At 45.9% G+C, this 23,702-nt stretch overlaps 2 protein-coding genes across 2 annotated transcripts; one reads left to right on the forward strand and one right to left on the reverse strand.

Moving 5' to 3' along the window:
• Window positions 1-597: 597 nt before the first annotated feature.
• cUnh14orf180 (chromosome Un C14orf180 homolog) lies at window positions 598-10,017 on the forward strand. The gene is made up of 6 exons (XM_083682867.1): window positions 598-679; window positions 4,188-4,218; window positions 4,400-4,508; window positions 5,911-6,071; window positions 6,370-6,502; window positions 7,999-10,017. Exons 1-6 carry the CDS (start codon window positions 612-614, stop codon window positions 8,202-8,204), a joined length of 708 nt encoding a protein of 235 aa, XP_083538993.1. The 5' UTR covers window positions 598-611; the 3' UTR covers window positions 8,205-10,017.
• Window positions 10,018-11,393: 1,376 nt separating this feature from the next.
• tmem179ab (transmembrane protein 179a-B) lies at window positions 11,394-13,206 on the reverse strand (the record flags this gene model as incomplete). The annotated part of the gene is made up of 4 exons (XM_083684079.1): window positions 12,902-13,206; window positions 11,986-12,123; window positions 11,756-11,834; window positions 11,394-11,573 (listed from the first exon to the last, which is right to left on the reverse strand). Exons 1-4 carry the CDS (start codon window positions 13,201-13,203, stop codon window positions 11,394-11,396), a joined length of 699 nt encoding a protein of 232 aa, XP_083540205.1. The 5' UTR covers window positions 13,204-13,206.
• Window positions 13,207-23,702: the final 10,496 nt, after the last annotated feature.

A 23,702-nucleotide genomic window follows, 5' to 3' on the forward strand; every position in this document is an offset into this window, starting at 1 on the left:
CTGCAGACAAAAATAACCACCCATACTGTATCTACCTCCACTAGGGTGTGTGTGTGTGTGTGTGTTTCTTTGTGTGTGTGTGTGTGTGTGTGTGTGTGTGTGTGTGTGTGTGTTTCTTTGTGTGTGTGTGTGTGTGTGTGTGTGTGTGTGTGTGTGTGTGTGTGTGTGTGTGTGTGTGCGCGCGTGCGTGCGTGCGTGCGTGCGTGTGTGTGTTTGTCCTTTCGTTTGCCTGTGTCAGTGTTCCACTGTGTGTCAGTGTTCTTGTGGGCGTGTTGAATGCGCTGGTTGCTCTCGTGTCTCCTCTCCCTGCCCTTAACCCTGCTCTCTATCTCACTCTCACTGTGCTCTCTATCTCACTCTCCTGTTGGCTCCGTTCTGCTGTTCAGACTCACGTCTCCGTAATCCACAGCCGCGCTAGTGGCCAGGTCGCCAGATCGCCAGATCCTCCGGCTTTTGGGATTATATTTCCAGGCTGCACAGGGAGAGACAGGGATACAGGCAGAGAGCTTAACAGGCTGCTGACTGCCTCTGATTCCATGCCGTGTGTGTGTGTGACAGGGCCCCAGGAGGACGCTATGCTCGGCTCTGCGGGGTGGGTGTCCCCGGAGGAGATGTCGGAGCAGGCCTCCCAGGCACAGCACCTCGAGCGGCTGGCGCAGCTCTGCATCATGAGTAAAAGGTAGGTCAAGGTGCTGTATATATGCTGCTCAGTGAACGGAGTGAAAGAGCGGCCCAGTTGTGTGTTACTGTGTACAGTATATGCTGGGTGATACTGTATGGTCTGGTTCAGTGTTGTTTTGTCCGTCTCTGGGGTCTTTCGGCCCAGTGGTCAGGGATCCTTTAGTGTCACACGAGATGTCATCTCCTGGAACAAGGGCTGTGTGGTCCAGTATTGTAGAGGACATCTTATCTCTTGCCCGGACTGAGAGGTCTTTGTGTATTCTTTGTTTGTTCTGTTATGATGACCTTTTGAGAATGGGGGGAGAGAGTGGTTCTGTTTCACATACTTTAGACTTTAGCTGATGTTTTGAATCCACTGTTAGTGATTTTATTTTAAAAAGACTGCATAATATGCTGAATCCAGTTAGGGTATTGTATCCTGAAAAAAAACCATAATTCAGTAGTTTTAAGCGCTGTCTGTGGTGTTGTTTGCGGGAGTGACATTTAGATTTTGTAAGGTGGTGGAGATGCATTTCTGCGAGAATGTAGATAGATCACCCAGTCCAACACACATCCCTGCAGCCGTACAAACTGTGGTCTGTTGGTCAGATAGTTATCCAGAAAACAGGGGAGTCCACATGCATCCTCAGCAGCTTATCCTCAAGTAGTAAGGGCTGTATGGTGTTAAATGCACTGGAGAAGTCAAAGAACATGACACTGGCAGTGCTGCCAGCCTTATCTAAATGGGAGTGAGCTCTGTGTAGCAGGTAGATGATGGCATCATCCACACCAATGTCTGCCTGGTAGGTGGGGGTAGGTGAGAGGTGTGAATGGGTCCATGGTTCCACTGCGTCCCCTCCCATCCTCCTCCCTCCCTCGGATTGTTTGTGTAAGAGAATGGAGTGGATCACATCCTTATTACCTAAATAGCACACCAGGTGGCTGGTGGAGGCAGAAATCGGAGGACGGGCTCAGGGTGGAAATTTCCCTCACCCAATAAACCAGTGCAGGAAGTTTTTGCATCCAGGGCCTCCATGCAAAACCAACCGAGTAGAATTTCCCTCCGGAGGGGGAGAAAAGGGACACCATGTCTTATGGGAGTTTCAAGTGTTACTAGAACACCTGGATCCGGTGTCCCGATGCAGGGGTACTTTGTTAGGCCACAGCATACGCACAAAGACAGGACGATTGACATTTATATGGCCCTTTCGTCATTGGTTGGAAGATTAGGGCATTTAACCTAATTGCTTGAGAGGGTGGAGGGCGGAGGGTGGAGGGTGGAGGGTGGCGGGTGGAGGGTGGAGGGTGGTGGGTGGGGGGGCTGGGGTTGGGGTCGAATAAGGTGAGGAGGCTGGTTAACCTTGAATGAGATTGTGTAGATTGTTTCTGACCGTACACAGAGGGTTAGGTTTCTAGTTGAATAAAGACCAGCAGTACTTGGATTCTGCTGATTGATCTTTTATAACAGTGAAAGAGAGTGGTTCTCAGCGACTTGCCTGGCTGAATACACCATAGGTTATATTATTTATTGAAGGTGTCGTCAGAAACATTCACAAAGTTCAACATTCACAAGGGGCTGCCCGAGCCAATACAATACACCCTGGGTTCGTCAAAGAAAAGATGAAAGATGGAGAAGAGGGAAAGAGAAGAGAGACGCATTAATAAAAGATAGATGGAAAGGAACTTTCTTTTCCATTTGGTATAAAGGGCTGGAGCCAGCGCCACAGCATGTTGAAGCCCTCACCCTCACCTGTATCCTCTCCAGAGAAGAGAGACACGTGAATAAGAGATAGAAGGATGAACATTGAAAGGAACTTTCTTTTCCTTGGGTATAAAGGGCTGTCGACGTTGAAGCTCTCACCCTTCAGCCTCACCCTTCAGCCTCACCCCTCACCTCTATCCCCTCCAGGAAGGACAGGAAGTGGTCAAGTTTCCTTAATCTTTCTGCGCTGTGGCAGGAAGTCAGTTTGTTCCATTTGATCTTTTCTAACAGTGAAAGAGAGTTGTTCTCAGTTCATCAACCCATTAGGGGCTGCCCAAACCAATGGTCCTAGTTTAGGATGAATGTTTTATTTACAGGGTTTTAGGAGGCTTTCAAAATGAAAAATGTAGGTGAACTCACTGGCTATACAGAATTGAGTAGTTGTGTGTGGTTGTGTGTATACAGAGTGTGTGGTAGTTGGAAACTGGCAGAGGCCTCTCCCTGTCCCTAGTTTGCTCTGGTTCAAAATGAAAATGCTTTGTTCAAAATTAAAAGCTGTGCGGTGCTTAGTGGCGTAGCACACTAATGCGCATACCACATAATCGCAAGGTTCCTGGTTCGATTCCGACCCTCGACACATCTTGCATGTCATCCCTCCTTTCTCTCCCATCCATCCTGTTAATCTCTACTGTCTCCACCCCAATAAAGCAGAAATGCCCTAAAAAAATGAAAAGTTGTTTTGTGTGTACGAGACACTCTCAATATACAATCAATACAGTACCCTCTGGGTTGGTAAAAGAAAAAGATGAGAAATGGAGAGGAGACCAAGAGAAGCGAGACGCATGAATGAGAGATAGAAGGATGAACATTGAAAGGAACTTTCTTTTCCTTGGGTATAAAGGGCTGTCGCCAGTGCCACAGTACGCTGAAGCTCTCACCTCTATCCTCTCCAGGAAGGACAGGAAGTGGTCAAGTTTCCTTAATCTTTCTGCGCTGTGGCAGGAAGTCCATTTGGTTGTTTCTGTCTCTGGCGGTCGGATGCCCTCTGAGGACGTTCTAAAACGGTGCAAACCGACACCTGGCCATGACTAATTTAAGCGGAGCGTGGATTTGGAACAGCAGCGCTGACACCTGTCCCACTGAACAGACCTTGCCCTACATCTATGAACACACATGAGGGAGATGGATGACCTTGGGTGGCATCGCCTGCGGGCAGACACAGGGGGACCACCGTAGCCTGAGTGTGCCCACACCGTAGCCATACCACCCTCACCCAGCTTAGCACCGTAGGCGGATAGAGTGGTGGGAGGGGGGGGGGAGTAAACCAACCTGTGAGCGCCATGCCTTCTGTAACTCACCCTGGAGGCAGGATGAGGACAGCGGCGGTTGGCAGAGACTGCAGGTTTCCACTGCCTCCGTAAGGCTGGCGCTGCCCCTGCGTGCCAGGCTGCTCGGCTCCTCTCTGCTCTGCTCTTATCACAGCACACGTGTGTGTTTGGATTTGTCATGCTACTCCGCTCCAAACACTGAAATTGATCCGTTCACCTGGCAATCCCTCATGCCCCACTAAGCTTGATTAAGGTCAGCCATTGTTGTCCTCTCTGAAAATAAGTATTTGTGCGCTTAAATTAATCAAGGGTGCCAGACCAGATAGATTTCACCTTCCAGCCCCCGACTGATTCTTTTTGAATTGAATGGGAAGTATCAAATATGTTGAGTTAACAATGCAGCGCAGGACAAACATGCAGAGTGATGACCTATTCATGTAAAACAGGTTCATATTCCATCTTACTTACCTCAGTGTCTTCTTTTCTTCTTCTTTCAGACCTCATCTTGCTTTAGAGTACAGTGGAAAGGTATGTACTGTACTGTGCTAACATTTTAGCCTCGTCCGGTCTCGGGACATACAGATGAAAGCTTTAGCGTGGTGTATGAGTACATCGTGACGTTTTTTTTTTTAAATAATGGCTCTATATATACTACATAGTAATTTAATCCATCCAGTTGACCTTCTTGTCACTCTCTGTTTGATTCTAGGCCACGAAGATCCATCAGAAGGCCTTTGGTAATGACCACCCCATCACAGTCAGGAGCCTGGAGCTGCTGGCTACCGTCTACGCTGAGATCGGCAAGACCGAATACACAGGTAAACACCATAGTCACACGGAGAGGCAAGACTCACAGGTAAACACCATAGTCACACTGAGAGGCAAGACTCACAGGTAAACACCATAGTCACACTGAGAGGCAAGACTCACAGGTAAACACCATAGTCACACTGACAGGCAAGACTCACAGGTGAACACAGGCCAACCCTGTTAGATACTGTCGACAGGACAGGAGAACAACCAGGTAGAAATAATTATGGCACAGTGCACAGAGACTATGAAGAGTCGGCCATTGTTGACACTGTAGTGTAGAAGACAGTGTCACCGGTTTTAAACAGGGCTTTCTCCCGAGGCATGTCAAACCGGAACACCGCTGTTAAGCCTGCGAACAACTTAACTGCTTTGCTTCAGAGGACACACCACAGTGTGAGGGGCTTATAGCACTCCAGTTAGCCCCCAAAAATGTCAAGCTCAAGGAAACGATGAATTAATAAACACACTCACTGTTCAGTGTTCACTGTTGGACATAAGAGTGGTTTTATTTCGAGCTGAACAGAGAATACTTTTTTGTGGATTTGACAGTTTGAGGCCAGTGTGCTGTGTTGTTGCGCGTGTGCTTTGTTTGCATTAGGAGAGAGATGCTTCATTTTCCGTTTCCCAAAGTTGGCATTTTTAGGGAAGACAAGTCTGCTGTAGAAGGCATTAGGCTGGATGTGTCCTAGATGTTGAGTCAGCTCTCGAAGGCAGTAGTGCTCAGTAGAGCAGTATGTACAGTACTATATAAGCACCTGGGGCGCGATACAACGTGCCTTGTTGTTCATTTCAGTTGACCTTCCTCTGCGTAGGTTATCTTCGGTGAAATGAATAAGTTCAGAGAACGGCTAACTCAAGGGCACATTTTGTTTTTGTTTAAGTCAGGTTACCGTTTGCTCTTTGTGGAACCTTTTATCTTGTATTGTACACAAAGAGTGATCCCTCTGTGACCTAAATGGCTGACATGCAGTAGGGTTGTTGTCAGGGTGTGTGCTGCACTCCTCTGCTGGGACAGATTATTATACATGTCCCATAGTCAGTCTAGCATTCTGTACTGCTTTTATACCATGAGGCCAGGTTCGTGCAGGTTCGTGTGTCCTGGATATGAGCTTTTTTAAGCATTTGCAAAAAGTGCTTTTACTAGTTAAATTATTCAAATTATATTCAGCTCATCGCTCAATGTTGTATCATGTTATGTTACACTGTACATACAGGACCACAGAGTTACTGTGCACCATTTCACGGCAATGAAAGAGTTAACACTTAACTCTCTGAAATGTTTACTCTACTTTGAATATTAAACTTTGCCCTATAGTATTTGCTGACTCGGGGCGTAGGTTCCGTTGGTGGTTAGAGTGAGTTCTCGCTAGTCTCCCGCACATGGTTTAACCATGGTTACCCTCCTAGACTCCCTGGGGCAGTGTGTGTCAGCGCTGTCCAAGAGGTTTGCTGCTGCAGAGTCCTTCAGAGATACTCTCAACGGCCTTCCACATTCCCACCGGGAGAAACGCTCCGAGGTTCGCCACAGGAAAGACCCTCATCCACAGGAGGACCCACCAAAACCCAAGGTGACACTTTAATAGGAAATGAAAAACACCAAAAGTATGTGGATGCTCCCACGGTTTAGTGAAGCAATGCTTTGAATGATACGGGTTGCTGATTTTATTATATAGATTTGATCGAAATGCCCTTAAAATTTCATCTTGAGTGTGTACTTATTGCTCTTGGCAACTCATTCTGCTGGGACCATATATTCAGAAAAATGTGTGCAGTGTAAGTCGCTTTGGATAAAAGCATCAGCTAAATGGCATATATTATTATTATTATTATTATTATTATTATTATTTTATATCATTCTCCCCCCAGGTCACCAACAGTAAAATCCTCACCTCCATACTGAAGAGGTCGGGTCCCAGCGGTGGGTCAGAGACAGAGCCACACCACAGACGGAAAGGCGAGCGACGGGTCCGGTTCCGGGAGCCTGAGACCACCGTACACGGTGAGAACACACACACAACAGCATGGTCTATGAGCACATCTGGTGTAATGTTATACATCAGGGGAGGCTGTTGGAGGTAGAAATCGGAGGACGGGCTCATTGTACAGTATATAACCCTCATGAGCTTGAAGTGTGTGTCAGGACAGGGACTGAGTGAGATTGCTGCCCTCTGGTGTCTCCTCATCCTTACAAACCACACTGACTGACTGCTCTCCACTGTTTTATTGGGCAATGCAGCCTCCCCTGTGCTCTCATAGCCTGTGGTTTTGTAAAGATATAGATATCAATTGTGCGAAAACAAACCAACCCACAGGAAAATTTAGATTAAGTCGTTTTACAACCAGGAGACATGTTTATCCGACGACTGCTTCTGCTTTATGACAGCCGGTAGGGTTCAAAGAATTAAAGAGCCTTTGCACCAACGCTAATGTAAAATTCATGAAAATGAATTAATTGGAGAGATAGACTTTTAAATCTACTTGAAGATCTCTGTTCTCCTAATTCTCTACGGGGCACTACTACAACACCCGGGAAAGGGCGCAACATTGTTATGACTTAGCCATAAAAGAAAATGAACACAAGCTACATTCAAAATCTGGGATTGCATCGTAAAAAGAATCCCCCCCTGAGGACACCGTAGTATTTAATGTAATGCTGAATTTAGAAAAAATACAAACATGTGCAAGTGATTTACACTCCATGATTAATTATGCATGCAAATGAAGCAGCATGCAGTCTGGTGCCACCAAGATAATAACGGTTATGAAGGCGCAGCAGCCGTCTGCAGCTGTCCATCACGCATGTTGTGCTCAGCTGCCTATGAGATGTGAAGCTGTTATTTACTCGCCTCCTGTCTATTGGATTCACAGACATTCCATACTATGACTGTTTAGTTGGTAAGTGTGTCTGAGAGTGGTGGTGGTCGTCATTAACTAACTCACCAAGAGCATGAGCAAGTGTCACTCCGACTGGCTGGTAGAAAGAAATTAATCTGGAAGAAGATTCATGTGTGGAGCTAAATGTGTGAATATGCATCAGTTTTATTTTCTAACGATTATAGACCAGAGATCTGGTCACTTTTACATTACATTGTAATGTGATGCATGGGTACTTCTCTCTCATTTGCACCTACTTTTCTATAGAATGTACGATATTGCACTGAAAACACATTGTTGTATGGCAATTTTGCACTTTTCACAAAGAGTGAAAAACACATTATCAAAACCCCCGAAAGCTGCCCTGTACTGTAGGGGGCAGAATGTGTTTCTCTGTGGCTCAGTTGGTAAAACATGGCGCTAACAATGCTTAGGTTGTGGGTTCTATCCCCGCTGGGACCATCTATACTTAAGAATGTATGCCCTCACTGCAAGGTAAGTCGCTTTGGACAAAAGCGTCAGCTAAATGGCATAGATAGAATGGATGAGCCTTAACACAGTAAAACAGTACATGTGCCTGTCAGCCAATAAAGAGTGTTGTTGGTTCCTCTGGGTTCGCAGCCTATGACGTGTCCCCAGCTCGTCCCCACCTGGCCCTCTTCACCTGCCTGTTCCTGCTGCTGTCACTCTTGGGCGTGGCCCTCTACTGCACGGACCGCCGGCGCCCACAGCGCGTGTGTGAGGAGCTGGAGACCTCGCTGGCCGTCTACCTGCTACAGATGAAGCAGCTCCTCTGGGGCTGCTGGATCTGGCTCACCATGCAGTGACTGGGACCGAACAGAGGGGGCGACGTGGAGAAGTATCTTTACACTCCTCATACAGTGTCGCTGGAGGTCCCTGAGCCTGCTGGGCCACAACAACCTCAGTCCCACTGTAGCCTACGCACTGTCTATAGTGTCGAGATGTGCACCCCCTATGCCATGCTCACACCCATATATGGAGAATTGTGTAATCCCCAGAGATATGTAGCCTCCATGTCTGTATATGTACCTAGGTGGTGGGTATGCCATGTTTGTTTCAGTTGACACAAGGTTTTGCACATCAGCGATGTTGCCGCTCACCGGTTATGCTCACCTGATTGCTACAATCATTTGCATTTTCCACTCTTGACACAATCTATTGTACGTGAGTGAATGTTTCCATGGAATGCAAATATTTATTTTACTACAATACTACGTCATTTTGCGTACTTAAAAACATTAATACAGATATGAATGTGTATATAATGGTATACTACGGACTCAAAAAATTCAGCCTTGTTTTTGCACATAATTGAATGTAGAGAGGTATGAAAAATTGCTTTGAGTCGGCACAACACACCCTTACTGTCTGACAAGGATTATGGATTGAGTCAAGCACAAATGTGACCACTTTTTGAAAAGGATCTATGGAACAGAGACACAAGACTGCTTCACTTCCCAGTGCCAGGTCCAACTAGTAAATTGACAAAGCCATCTCTCTTTTACAGAATTAATACTCTGCAGTACAACGTCTGACCATTTTAAGACACATAACTGTTGGGTTCCTAGTTGGAGAAAGATGAGGAAACTTTCAGCACAATAATATGAATTCCCTCTCTCCATGGCTCTCGTCCAAGGGAATGCAATCATATCCAGTGAATGCTCTTGCTTTTGACAGACACCCTCTTCATAAATGCTGAAATGCCACAACGTAACGATAAACCTCTAACTGCTAAACCTTATTTATTCTCCTATTACTGTATATCTGCATCTACTCAAAGACCTACAGTACTACTTTTCTTTATGTTAAATTTTATAAGGGCTTTTGTTACCTGTTACATTTCTACTTTTAAATTGCTCCAGTATTCAGGTTTTAATCTTGATGTCAAATGCTTTTAAAATCTTTAGATAATTTGTGTGTCCAGAAGTGTTCAGTTGTGCAAGGTAAATAAAGAATGTGCATTGCAGTACATGTACAGTACATTATCTGAGGCAGAACACAGAAATGTTATGGAACAAATTCTACCATCACTGTGAGACCTTCAGTAATTGGCACACGTCAAATTTAGAAATCCTTGTCTCTTGTCTCTTCAAAATGGGTCAGGCTTGAAAAGGCAAAGTGATGCACGTCATACACATCTCAATTTGAGCAATAAAACACAAGACATTGTTTCCAGTATTACATGTTGTTTATATAGCAGGTTTCAGGGAAGACAACTCGTTTTGAACGTCAGAGCAATATGAAGCAACCAATGCCTGAATGGATGAGATATTAACACTCTGAGGGCTTCCTCTGCACTGTCAAACTAAACTGTCATTAGCAATAACAAATACCCAGCAAAACAATATGGCCTGTATCTGCACATTTTGGTTAGTAGCTGCATTTCACTTCTGACAAATGTGTATGTGGACACTTTGAAAGAAGTGCCTTTTGGAAGGTTTTCTTAGTTCCTATTTTTTTTTTTTTATTATTATTTGAATTATTTTAAATAAAACTGTCATTGCATACCAAAGTCAAGGAGCGTGGTGGTGCCTTGCTATTTTATTGACCGGCATGCCTCAAGGTTGGGGTGTAAAGCAAAGTATATTCTGTGCATGTGTGTACAGTACATAGAATTACATAAATGGTATACATAGCCATATTTCCACTAACATTGTATCTCATATCAAACATATTGATTGACATATAAAGTAAAAAGGACGTGCAGCATGAGTCATAATGGGATGAGGAATAGGCTACTGGTTTACTTATGTCAATCTCAATTATTTCAGCTGGTCGAGAACGGTCCCAGTCCAAGTAAGTTCATTGATTGACCACGCATGTCTCTTACCAAGTACATAATTTTTCATTTTTACAAAATACTGTTTGGTAATCTGGTAAAAAAAAAAATAGATAGAATACACTGCAAAAGCACACATCATACTTTGTTGCAGCATGCAAAGAATTCACATTTTTACTAGGACATAGTGCTCAGCCTACCAGGAAGCCTATCACAGGAACGCATTTGGTGGTTACTAAAAAAAATATATATATATCTCTGTGTACTATATATATATATATATATATATATATATATATATATATATATATATATATATATATATATATACTATACTATATATAGCAAACCCACTCCCTCAGCATGCTCACAGTACATGCATAACAAAACAAGAAGACAATATGATCCATTTTAACCATCCTTACAACCACGCAGTGAGTCATTATCTTTCTGTTGCTAAATAGGGAGACTTGCTCATGGCAGAAAAAAAAAACCTCAATGCACCATTTACATCCTCATTAAATGGCTGTGGTTTCTCTAAGCTTGTTTACGCTTCAGTGTGCGCCTTGAAGGGACATGGAAGCAAGCAATAGCTCATTAACAAATATAATATAATATAAATATAGCGCGTGGACAAGAGGATTCAGCTCCAGGATATACAGCTGGAATTTCTTAACCCTACGGCGATTTACTGTCGTTGGCGTTTTCAACACAGTAGTAAAATCGGTCCAACGCATCAGAGGAGGACACAAATCAAAGGCCTAACAATGCACTCTATCCATAATCAATGGAAATTCAATTGATTTGATTGTATCAGCAGACAGGGCCTGGCCTCTCTACAGTGGCAGGGTGGAATAGAGAGGAGACAGTAAGGTTTGTTTGTGTGTGTGTGTGCGTGTGTGTATGTGTGTGTGTGTGTGTGCGTGTGTGTGTGTGTATGTGTGTGTGTGTGTGCGTGTGTGTGTATAAGTGCGTGCGTGTGCATGTGTGTATGTGTGTGTGTATGCGTGTGTGTGTGTGCGTGTGTGTGTGCGTGTGTGTGTATGCCTCTTGTGCGTGTGTGTATGTGTGTATGTGTGCGTGTGTGTGTATGCCTCTGTGTGCGTGTGTGTATGTGTGTGTGTATGTGTGTATGTGTGTGTGTGTGTGTGTGTGTGTGTGTGTGTATGTGTGTGTGTGTGTGTGTGTGTGTGTGTGTGTGTGTATCCTCAGGGTTTCAGATCATGCCACTCTTCAGGTCTGTGTCAGAGCCCTGGCGGGACGAGCGGCCCAGCAGCAGCTCCTTCTCGTGGATCAGGCTGTCCAGGAGGTCCTCCTGACGGTAGTTATGGTAGACCTTGAGGAAGGCCATGACCGCAATGCCCAGCCAGGTAAGCCAGGCAGCCCACAGACCAAACTGCAGGAAAGGCAGAAGAGGGGGCAGTCACCACACAACCGAACTTCAGGATGACATTTACACCTCAATCATCATTCAAACCTGACTCGTAGTCTTAATCCCCTAATTGTTCTCTTTGTTAGTGTGCACATATGATGTGTGTTGGACTGAGTATGAGACTGAACTGTCGGTCTGAACCATACCTGGGCAATAGCAAACTGGTCATAGAAAGAGGAGTTGTCCAGGCCTAACTCCAGATCAGTATCCTGCAGGTCCTCACAGCTGAGGTAAAGGACAGAGAGTCAGGCCTGAGCTTGGGAGCACTACTTACAACATTAGCCGGACAATAGCCATTGACGTTAGGGTACATCACTAGCAATGACAGCCAATCCGAAATAAAACTGTGTCGCACCTGGTGTGCTGTTAGACTCACCTGCTGGGCATGGTCCCGCCCTCTGTGATGGCATCACACCACAGGTTGAAGCCCACACTGACAATAGTGCTGGACAGGAAGACAGTGAATACCACCAGGGAGCTGATCAGCAGGTTCAGGAAGGCATTAAAGATGGAGCTGCACTCATACACAGAGAGAGAAAGAGTAAGACCACACAGGGTGATAAATGGAAATCCTTAGCCATCCTTATGGGACTTTGTGTTGTATACAGTATTGAACTATATCAGAATTATGGGAATTATGGTTGTGAGATTTTTGATGTATCTTAATCATCATGTTGCATTTGCATTGTAATGTGTAACACTTCACTTAATACAGATCTAGGGTGTATTCATCAATTATTTGTTTTAGCTAGATATTTCAAGGTAGAGATACAAGTGTCAGGGCAGATATTAGCACCCATGGGCCAATTGGCAGACCTCTGCATTGTATAGTAGCAAAATGTAATCATAAAGATGACATTTATTCCATCTCTAAGAAGCAAGAGCCACCATATCTTGACCGAAATCAATAAAATAATAAGTTATATTAAATTATTTTGATTGCACTGCTGTTGAAAGGCTGCTAATGAAATTTCTTCCCTTGGGCTGATGTTGAGCATATTGATTATGGTGCGACAGGGATGATGGATAGAATTTGGCATTGCAAAATGGTGTTCGTTTTGTAGGGCCTGCGTCAACTAAAATACAAATACATTATAAATACAAATACATTAACTGGATTCCGTTCTCACTGTTTTATTCACGCAGCACTGATGATTCGAAGGGCGTGGGAGTGGAAGGACATAGCGCACTTGTTTCTATCTATTTCCCAAATCATAACAGCAGTCTATCTTACGCAATACAAATGAAAGCATGCGAATGGATGCAGAACAACCGCAAGTGAGGTCACTCACTCGTCGTGGCCTTTGCAAAGAAAGAAAAGCAGCCTCCATGCCTGCACTGCAGAGAGGATAAGAGATGCTATCCCGACAAAAGTGATGAAACTGCAAGAGGACTCCGGTCCCCACTCATCAACGATGAAGCGCTGCTTCGACACAGTGATGTTCTCATTCTGCCACATGCCCCGCGTGAAAAGCAAACATTTCCCCCGAAAATCTTCCGTGTTTTCGGAGAGAGGCACCACGGCAATAAAACCAAAGACAAACGCTAAAAAATAGAGGATGCATTGCCCGAAAATTAAATTATCGAGGGCCATTTTTCCATCTCCTACCTCAGCTTTAGCTGCGTCCGTTGTCTGCGGCTGCGCAACGGAGACACATTTGGAGCGTAGGCGCAGCATCATGCGCGCTGCTGCAAGTTCAGTAATTGACCAGAAATAGAAAATAAATACACATAATGTTAATGTGTCAGTTTATAAATAAGTAAAATACCTCTTGATATGAAATACAATGATCAGATAGGAGTAAATAAATAAGCCTGAGAGACACATTTTATATAGATAGAAGGCCATGCAAAAAATCAAATCACACTATCAGGCAGACTCAGAAAATGTTAGAATGGTATGGTTTGGTTTGAGAGATGACTTGACCTTTAATAACATTGTTGGCATATAAGAAAGGGCCAATACTCAAATGATTTTACCTCCCCAGTGGTATGGCAGTCAAGTTAGTGTGGCAATTTGCACACACACACACACACACACACACACACACACGCGCGCGCGCGCACACACATGCATGCGCATATACATATACGCACACACATAGGCACATGCATGAGAGTGATGGCTTCCTGATAGACGGTGACAGCTCTCAAGGAGGAGCAGGTAACTGTCAGACTCATCTGTTGTGCTTCAGTGGGCCCATCTGGTGTACAGTAGACCCAGGTACCTCTCCCTCCCCTCAGTCTCCCTCCCTCCCTCCTCGGTAACCCAGCCGGTCTGTGTCTCTGCCCCAGACAGCGCCCCCCAGTGGGCACTGGGCATGGTACCTTCTGGTCTGACTCTCTTCCTTCCTGCCCCAATCCACTGTCTGCCGCCTTCTGCCACAGAAGCAGCACTGCTAACATTCTACACAACCTGCCGTCATATTTCCCAAGGATAGTAACGTCACGCCGTTTATTCCATATGACGTACAGCTGTACGTTCAGTTTCATTAATGGAAAGTAGTGCCCTGTTACTACACATCCGTAGTGTATGTCTGGTCATTCTGTGTTATTCTGTGATATCAGTAGAAACCTCCTATATTAATCTACAGAGGAAGGTTAAGGACATTCGTTCAGAAGACGACGAGGACAGAGATGAAATAGCAATAAAAAAGTACATTATCGGGGTCGGAGAAGGGTCTCGAATGCAGAAATATTGCATCAGCAAGCCTTAATCGCTCTGCATTTTTCTAAGCGTCTCTCCAGCCACACACAGACAAGTATTTATAAGAGGGGTTTACAAACATCAGGGAGCCATTTGTATCCATCATGTTTGGTTGGGTTTTTATAGTCTCGTCTCCTCTGCTCATGATTTATGTAGCATTTTGCGGCACTGAGGAAAAAAATAAAAAGGTTTCCATGATTGTTATCAGTTCTCAGATTAGTGTGAGTTATTATGTGTGTGTGTGTGTGTGTGTGTGTGTGTGTGTGTGTGTGGCTGGAAAATGGATTTCATTCCAAGACTATGCCCTGGTATGTTTTTGTGAGTCATTGGATATTGTCAGACAGGGTTTTTGTCCCTTGAAGGTTTCTCTTTGGAAGATCTTCATTTCTTTATTACACTGCTTGTGAGAATTTCTCACAGACTAGAGTACTTTTTTTTTAAATTATTATTAAAAAATGTTTATGCCATTTAGCAGACGCCTTTATCCAAAGCGACTTACAATAAATACATTTGTTTAAGTAAGTGATCTATCCATCAGTCATCATAAGAAAAAGTAATCTATGGTAGGACCAGGGGCTATTGGCAGTCACAATGCTGGAAGAAGAATTACTTTTTTTTTTACAGGAGAGAAACTTGTACAGCGGGGTAGTGGGGATGAAGAGGTCTTTTGGAGGGACAGTTAAGGTACAAGTTAAGTACAATGGTCATTTTCTAAAAGCTTACGGCCATGCAGCCAACCCCAGTCCTGTATTAAAGCATTCAATGCACCGGCTGGCCCTGTGCCTCTGGCCTCATGTCCCTACTGGGTATCAGAGGTGTTGTCACACCTGGAGAGGTCATGCTGGGAAGCCCAACAACTCCAGAAGGTATCCCCCCACCACATACACACACACACACACACACACATACACACACACTGATACACACAGACACTCACACACCTTTGAATAATGCAGTGTGTGTGGGCTCGTGGACAGGAGACCCAGGGGAGACCCAGAGCAGAAGTGTGTCAAGCTGAAATGTGTGTTAAGTTATTCACCCCCAAAACTAGAGAGAAAAGGAGGGGGATGGAGGATGCTAACCTAAATGCAATCCCTGGGCACTGTAGCAGCAAGACAAACATCCCTTTTGAATTGGACGAGACCACTGAAGAATCTGAACTGCAAACAGATTTTTAAGGACAACATGTGGTGCTTTTTTAATGAGTCAGTATAGAACTAGTCTTTATGCTTACACAGTTCAAATGACTTTCAATCTAATAGGAGCATAAAGAGATTATACATATATGCATAACACCAAATTGCCTATTCTTCTTGAAGCATTTAATAATTTAACCCTTATCAATAATTGCTGAGACGTAAATCATAGATGAGATGTTTCTGATGTGTTGTATTAGTGTAAGAGCAGGAGGGGAGGGCCTGTCCAGGGAACAGTCTAATTGGACAGTTGGATGGGAGAGGTCGCTACAGGAATCAGGGGCTGTCACAACAAAATCTGGCCAGTGTATTGGAAAGGTTATGTGGCAGCCATGGTGACGATCATCACTGTGCCTAGATTGTCTCCTTCAAATGACACATACGCCACAACCCTGCCTTTTAGAAAATCACTGTTGAAAAAGCAGAAAACATCTGTACATGCATGATGTCAAACCATTAGCTACTGTATTGATTCCCATCCAAAAATGACATTCCACTAGGAGATAGAAAAATCGTTTATTTACAGCAACATCTGCAAAGTTAAAAAGAAAAAAAAAACAGTCTGTACTTGAGTTGACGTTCAACACCACCACTATAGCTGTGCTAACATATATATTTTAGCTCTAACGCCCTGTGTTGAGTTTCTACACACGCATACAGTACACACTGATGGCTCGTTGCGCCTCTGTTCTCTAAGATCTGTCTCGCGAGTGACCTCCTCATGCCCTTTTCACACGCTTGCCCCTCTTCACCCGTGCTCCCCGTTGGTCCGTCACGCCCTGCTCCGCCCGTTGGTGAGGGGCCTTCCCTGGGACCCTGCGACTCGTAGCCTCCTCCTTCTCTGCCTGGAGGACAGGGGACAACAAAACAGCAGCAAACAGACAGCATTAGAGCTTCATTTCCTGTGGCGTGGTATGAGGGGGGTGATGAAATATCCTGTGCCCATTAATCTTTCCCCAGGGGGTGGAGAGGATTCCAACTACAGGGCCAGGCTCTGATTAAATGCCCCTAATAGACGCTATTCATCTCCCTGTGAAGCCCCTGCATGTGTCAACACAACACAACACAATACCACCAGCCATCTTTATCCAGCTTGCCACTCTCCATACATACATAAAGACGTTCACAAAGACCAGTTGATCATGTTTTTATTTCGCCACGTGATGTCTTTGCTTTTATCGGTTGTCATGGTACCGAAAACGCCAAATCTCTACCAAATGAGCAGCATCACTATCGGGCAACATCATCACTAAGATAATTGTCACAACTGAGAAAAATAAAACACAGGATATACAGTATCCGCAGGTGCCGCTGTTCAAATAGATTATCGTGAACATCACATCATAACGTTTCCGTAAACAAAGTATGCTTGAGGTCCTACTGGACATTAGCAGTCCAAAGGTATAGTTTACGTTAACGGCCGTATATTACTAGTCAAGATAATATCCTGCATTCTCATTATCTGTAGCTCGTCTTGCGTATGAAAGAGAGATGATTTGATACATTTTACTCAGTTTTGCGTGGAGACACTTTCATATTCTCACATTAGTCATTAATATCTTCCAATCTGCCAATTTATCAAAACCCAAAGCGCTATCCTCTCCCTGTCAGCCACAGGTGGAGCCCGGGCTGGGAGAGATGAATGATCTGCTCACTTGATCACTGCTCACTAGACCACAGATGTGTGGCCACACCTCAAATATGTTACAGAGAAAACCTATGTCTATATTGTTGTGAAAACATCTAATCTAATGCAGATTCACATTCTAAATAGAAGAAAATAAAGGCAGTTTTTTTTTTCTTTTTGTGTTGGTCACTAATTTCGGGTTTGTGCAATATCAACACTCAACACATCCAAACACATTCAGATGGACTGAATTTGAATGGTTTCATGTAGCACTATACAGTACATCCCAGAGGTATGATCATTATGTACATGATCATGAATTAACTTTGCTTAATTACATTTCACCTGCCAAGCTCCATATGGTTCCCATGACTCCAACAAAACAATTAGATAATTACATCCCAATTAAACATTTATCTAATGAACTCTCAATCTTACAACTGCCTAATCATATCTGGGGCAGCAACATTACAAAGCACATGCTGTACATAATGTTGACATAATGTTTTGATGAGGTCAGACGGGTCAATTGGGTTACAGTACAAATAGGCTGAAACAGTTCAATGTGATGGAAAACAGGGGATGGTAGGACACCCCAAGACAACAGCCCATAACACAACAGATAACAATATAATAATATGTAAAATAGAATAAAGACAAGCAGTGTCTTTGCCATCGTGGTGTAGAGTTGTATATTAGCCCAGTTTAATTCAATGTAAAAGTGAATGTAAAAGTGGAAATGCTTTCCAACTACTCATCATGGAAGCTGAAATATTATTTCACTTTATCTTTTCGATGACATCACTGGCTGGTGAGGAATAGAACCTGACAAGAAATGATGTGTATGTTTGGGGGAGGGAAGGGAGGTGGGGGAGGAAAGAGGGTACCTGCTGGGCTGGGATGGGCTGGAATCATGGGGGGGTGGGGTGTGGGGGGGGGGGGGTGGGGGGGAGTATGAGATCATCTAACCCAGAGAAGAAAAAAACTCTAACCTGGGACAATACTGCCCCCCTTTGGCCAAACCCGGTACATGTCCACACACACTGACCCCCCAGTGACCACGGAGAGAGAACCGGTACTGTACCTGTTTGTCTCCTCTCTGCTTGGCTGGGGGCTCCGGGAAGGTGAAAATGCCGTGGGAATATGGTCGCCCCGGACCTGGAGAGCCTCTCTTCTCTGTGGATGAAAAAAAGGGAGCAGGGAGGAGAGTATAAGACAGTGTTCAAATGGGGTGCTCAGTGGCGTAGCACACTAAGGCGCATATCATCGCAAGGTAATGCCCTGGCAGAAATGCCCTGAAATACATTTTAAAAAAGATAGTGTTCAAATAAGGGTGTTCTAGCAGTAGCTAGCCGCAGCTGTCGCTGTGCAACATTACAGCCTCAAAGACACCTTTTCTGTCAACATGGCCAGCTACTTTTTCCACTCTCTGTCCTTCGCAGTTTGGCTGAACAAACCCCCCCCCCACACACACACACACACATGCCATGTATCTCCTGAGGCTAAAGATAACAAATGAAAAAAATGGAGCGGACGTCACGGTCACTTGTTTCTTCCGAAACTATTGATTTAATTAAATGTCACATTTGGACCCCGCTGTGTTTTGTTGTCTGAGGCCTTGGTCCCAGTGATAAGGCAGGGCATCAGTGTGGGGCAGTAAGCCATGGTTCCCCCAGGCCCAGCGGTGATCAGCACAGCCCAGCAGAGCTCCATCTGCTCCGGGTAACACCAGTGGCAGGCCCCTACCACGGAGAGCCGGGGGTGGGGGTCACGGATGACTAGCTGAGGCAAGGTTGAGAGAGTCTTGATCTGACACTACAGTGCTCTCCTCCCTCCCTCCCTCTCCTTCATCCCTCATTTCCCGTCCACCAGCAGCGGAGACCCCCTGCCTTCCACTACATGCACCTGAGTCCCACTCCAGCCACAGACACCCCGATGAGTGACAGCAACAGCGTAACCATGGACACACACACACACACACACACACACACACACACACATTTCCTTCACAGTGAGCAGGAAATGCAGTCTCCAGCCAGACGAGACAATGCTCAACACCAGTTGCCTGGGCTCAAATTATCATTTGAAGGTCTATATTTCCTTGTTTGTTACTTGTATGCAGTAAATTTGTTCCAGAATTTGCCAGGTTTGTGGCACTATCTTGGAAATGTACCAATTTGCTAAACATGCTGCAGAAACAAACACTACCTTGTGAGATGGTGGGCACCTGTACGATGGCAGGCAGCAGGCCAGCGGATGCTCTCCGGGTCTCCAGGGCTTGTTTCCACCAGCTGCCCAGCTTACAGTGACCCAGCCTGTCCGGGGTGCTCCTGAAGTATGCCGCCTCCTTCTTGGGCGAGGCCTTTCCCCCTCTGGTGATCAGAGGGGTTGACGGACTGAGCTGGGGCGTGCGGTTGGGGCTGTTCATGGGGGACAGTGGAACTGTCTGTAGTTGCTTGGGGCGTACCGCGCGGTGCATGAGGATGGGCATGGAGGAGGAGTCCTCGATAGAGTAGGGCTTCCTGTACCTCTCGCTGTCCAGGCGAGGGCCTTTGGCTGTCTCTGTGCCGGTGGCCCCAGCATCGCCCTGCTCCTGGAGGCAGAGGCTCTGCTGGAGGTCAGACAAGAGGTCCTGGCTGCTCTCAGTGAGGGCACAGGAGGTCAGAATCTCCGGCTGGTCCACTGCATCCTGGAAGTCCCTTCTGAAACATTCAACTTCCTCCTCACCCGTCGGGGGATAGGACGCCACCTGAACACGTCCAGGAACACAGAAATACAGACACCAAGTTGGACGAGAGGTGATGGATTATATATTCATGTATGCGATTGGATAGGATAGATGTCTCTCACCTGTAAGGGCTCCAGGTCCAGGAAGTAGTGTGATGTCATGGCCCCAGTGAGGAGGGAGGTCTGGGGGATGATGCTCTCCTCTGGGGAGCATGTGGGCATGACACTCCACATGTCAACCACATTTGGAGGCCCGTTGCTAGTTCCCTCAGACACTCCCTTGTAGTAGTACATTTTGTCTGCAAACAATATCATACGTACAGTAGCACAGTTATTTATTTCATCTTCTTGTCTTCTTTCAGTCATAGGTTACAGTTACAGTTTGAATTCTTAGAACACACCGTAGTCAGGTGTCAGGAAGTTGTGACTCTCCACCGGACACTCAGAGACAGAGTGCACCGATTGGTTGTCCTCATTACTGTAGAACTGAGGGGGGAGGTTCAGTCTGCTCCTAGGCCTGGCAAACAAACATCATTTCAGATTTTATTTTTTTGTACAGTTTTTTTTTACAAAGTATAGTCATGCCATACAATAATAATACATACAATACTCAGGACATGTCTCTTTGATATGGTGACTATGAGGATTGAGAGAGGTCACCTTCTGTCTAATGCAAGGTGCTCTTGATCTTCAATAGGTCCTTCAGCTCCCTCCACACTGAGAACCTCAACCCCTGGTGATGTACAGGTCATGACCTCCTCCACTCCCCCTAATGAAGAGAAACAAAGTAGTATGGGTTTATTCTCAATAATGATTTTATGAGTATTGGCAATGATTGCATTTTATTGTTGATAGAAAAAAACAAAACAGTTACTGAACTTACACTCAGTGGAGAACACCAGCTCTTCCACGCTGTCATGCTTGCTCAGGCTGTTGAAGGAGATAGGGTCTGTGGCGCCCTCTACTGTCAGTGTCTGGTCTGGGCAGCCATGGAGGAAGTCTGCAGAGGGGCTTCTGCTCTCGTCCTGCCTACTGTGGCACCGTCCATCACTGAGCAAGGCAGAGATCTGCTGCAGGGTCGCGGTGCTCTCACACGCGTATGGCCTGTCCCATCTCAGACAGGGCAGAGAGGAGGCGGAGGTGAAGGAGGAGACAGACTCAGAGCTCCCCATGGACGAAGACTGAGAGGAGAGGAGCAGTGCGGTCTTGGGGATTCCCAGGGTCTGCCAATGAAGTGGAGTGTGATGATTATGCATGAGAAACTTCATTGTTATCATCCTGATTATAATCTTCACAATTGCCATCACCACAGCTCTACACCATTCCTCCAGAAAGAGTAACATACCTCAGTTATGAGAGACTGGTCTTCCCGAGGTGCTTCAGCGTGAGCCTGCTCTCTTAGTCTAACAGACATGTCCAGTGAGGTGGAACTGGGGAGGAGATGCCTCAGGGGCTGGGCGGCCAGACAGAGGTCCCGGCAGCTCTCTCTTCTCTCTGCTGGGCACTCTGCCAGCCACACCACCTGCACACTGAACCAGGGACAAGGGAGACATACTAATTCGACACACAGACGCTTGGGGGAATGCCTTGTGAATAACATATTTTTTGTATTGCCGTACCTCACTCTTGGTGGGGGTTGTCTCAGCTCAATCACAGACTCTCGGAGGAGTCTGATCACATCCTCTGAGGAGAGTCTGTTGATGCTCCGAGACTGATAAAGCTGGGCAGAGAACGGACGTAGGGGCCCTCCTGCAGTACAGTGGCAGAATTATACAAGATAGGGAATGATGACAAGTCAACTATCGATGACAAGATTTCACTGACTTAGATTTGATCAGTTCAATGTTATGTACTGTACAACCAGGGGTCCATACCTGTCTCTTTTACTGTCGCGTGTGTCCCTGTGGTCCTGAATAACTGAGGGCTGCCCTCTACTCCACACTGACTCTCAGCCTGGCCGGACTGAAAGCTATGGCCTTCACTCTGATAAAGGTGCAGAAAATGTGATTACAGCAAAAAAAACAGGCTGTATCTATCTGTACATGTGTTTGATACCATCCCTTATTCCATTCCAGGCATTACAATGAGCCCGTCCTCCGATTTCTACCGCTACCAGAATCCGCTGATTTGTGCAGTATGTGTAGGTGAGTTATGGGGTTGTTTCAAAGGGGTCACTGACCTTGCACTTGGAGGCCTCTGCACACAGGCCGAGCCTCTCACATCCCTGCAGGAAGTACCTAGTCATGTCATCACTTCCTGTTCGACCTTTTCTCAGCAGGGCCCAAGCGTCTGAGACGCGGCTGAAGGCCAGAGAACACACAGAGGCGTCAGTCAACAACCAGCCATAAAGTATCTGTCATACAAGCAGTTTATCATCAGTGGATCTAACTGTACCCATTCTGTAGGAGGACGTCTGCACAGATCTTGAGGTCTTGTGGGCTCTCTATGGCTGGTGTGATCTTGTGGAGGTACTTCAGCGCGAGGAGGGTCTGTTTCCTGCTGAGCAGGCTGTGGATGATGCAGCGGTGTTGCCAGGAGAGCCAGGGGGCAGCAGACCTGGGGCTCAGCAGCAGCTCCATGGAGCCCTGCACAGGACATAGACATAGGACACTGTGACCACCATCTTGGCTCTGTTACATCCATGCTGATTCTGAACCCAGTATGGTATGCACATGGGTTACTAGTGTGAGGTCAGAGGTCAGAGGTCAGAGGTCAACGTACCACTACATGGCCGTGGTCGAGGAGCCAGAAGCCCCGGATCTGCTGGGAGAAGCTGGGAGGGATGGTGAAGGCATGGCAGAAGGACAGCAGGAGGTCATTTTTGCACTGGAGGAAACCAGCCATGTCCATGATAAAATACATGAGCTGAGTTGACGCTGTGTTAAGTGTTGTAAGTCAAGAATACGACATTCACAACTGTTCACACTACACGTCCTCAACAGAATGTTTGTACAATGAGGATTCCGAGGACGTTTTCATTGGTTGGATACAATGGCCTGAACTGACATGTTGTCAATCTGAGGCACGAAGACGAGCTTCAGCAGAGCCTGCAGGTTGGGGGGAGGGTAACACTGGTCTGTGCAGTCCTCAGAGCTCCAAACAGGCCCGTGCTGTTTGTCCACCTGAGCCACCATACCCTGGATGAGTGAATTCCATCTTTCCCTCCCTTCCTCCTCCAATCTAATCAAATGAAGACAAAGGGGAAGGGAGATGTGGAGAAGAAATAAAGAAAGAATGATGGTGTCTGGAGACGGAATAAGAGGGAGACGGAGAGCGGGGAGAAGGACAGTCGTTTGAGAGTTACCCGGGTGTCTCAAGACAAGCTTTCCGATGGCTGTGGTCCATCTCTCTCCACATCTGAGAGATCCGCTTCATTTCTTGAGCCTCTGAGAGGAGAAGAGAAGGGAGGGGGACAGAACTGAAGTGAAGTGAGAGGACATTGATTTTCAGTGTGTTTGCTGTGCCCAACAGTTTGTAGATCAATTTAACTTTTTTTCAACGAGTAGTCTTCTTTCATGTTAATGTCTGGTTAGAAATGCTGCCACTTACCAGGATATTTGGGCAGGAGTCCAGTGATGCCCCACCACTGCACCAGCTGACCTAGCCAGATGTGCTGTTTCAGAGCCCTGCGCTCCCGGTTCCAGCATCCCTGGCCCACTGCTGATCCACAGCCCCCTCTGCACACAACACACGGGACCCCTAAACCTTCACACATACACACACACACACACACACACACACACACACACACACACACACACACACACACACACACACACACACACACACACAGAGAGAGAGTCAGCATTCATCCCAAAGCATGTCAGATTAGTTAC

The sequence above is a fragment of the Argentina silus genome, assembly GCF_951799395.1.
Source record: "Argentina silus genome assembly, chromosome: 13".
NCBI lineage: Eukaryota > Metazoa > Chordata > Actinopteri > Argentiniformes > Argentinidae > Argentina > Argentina silus.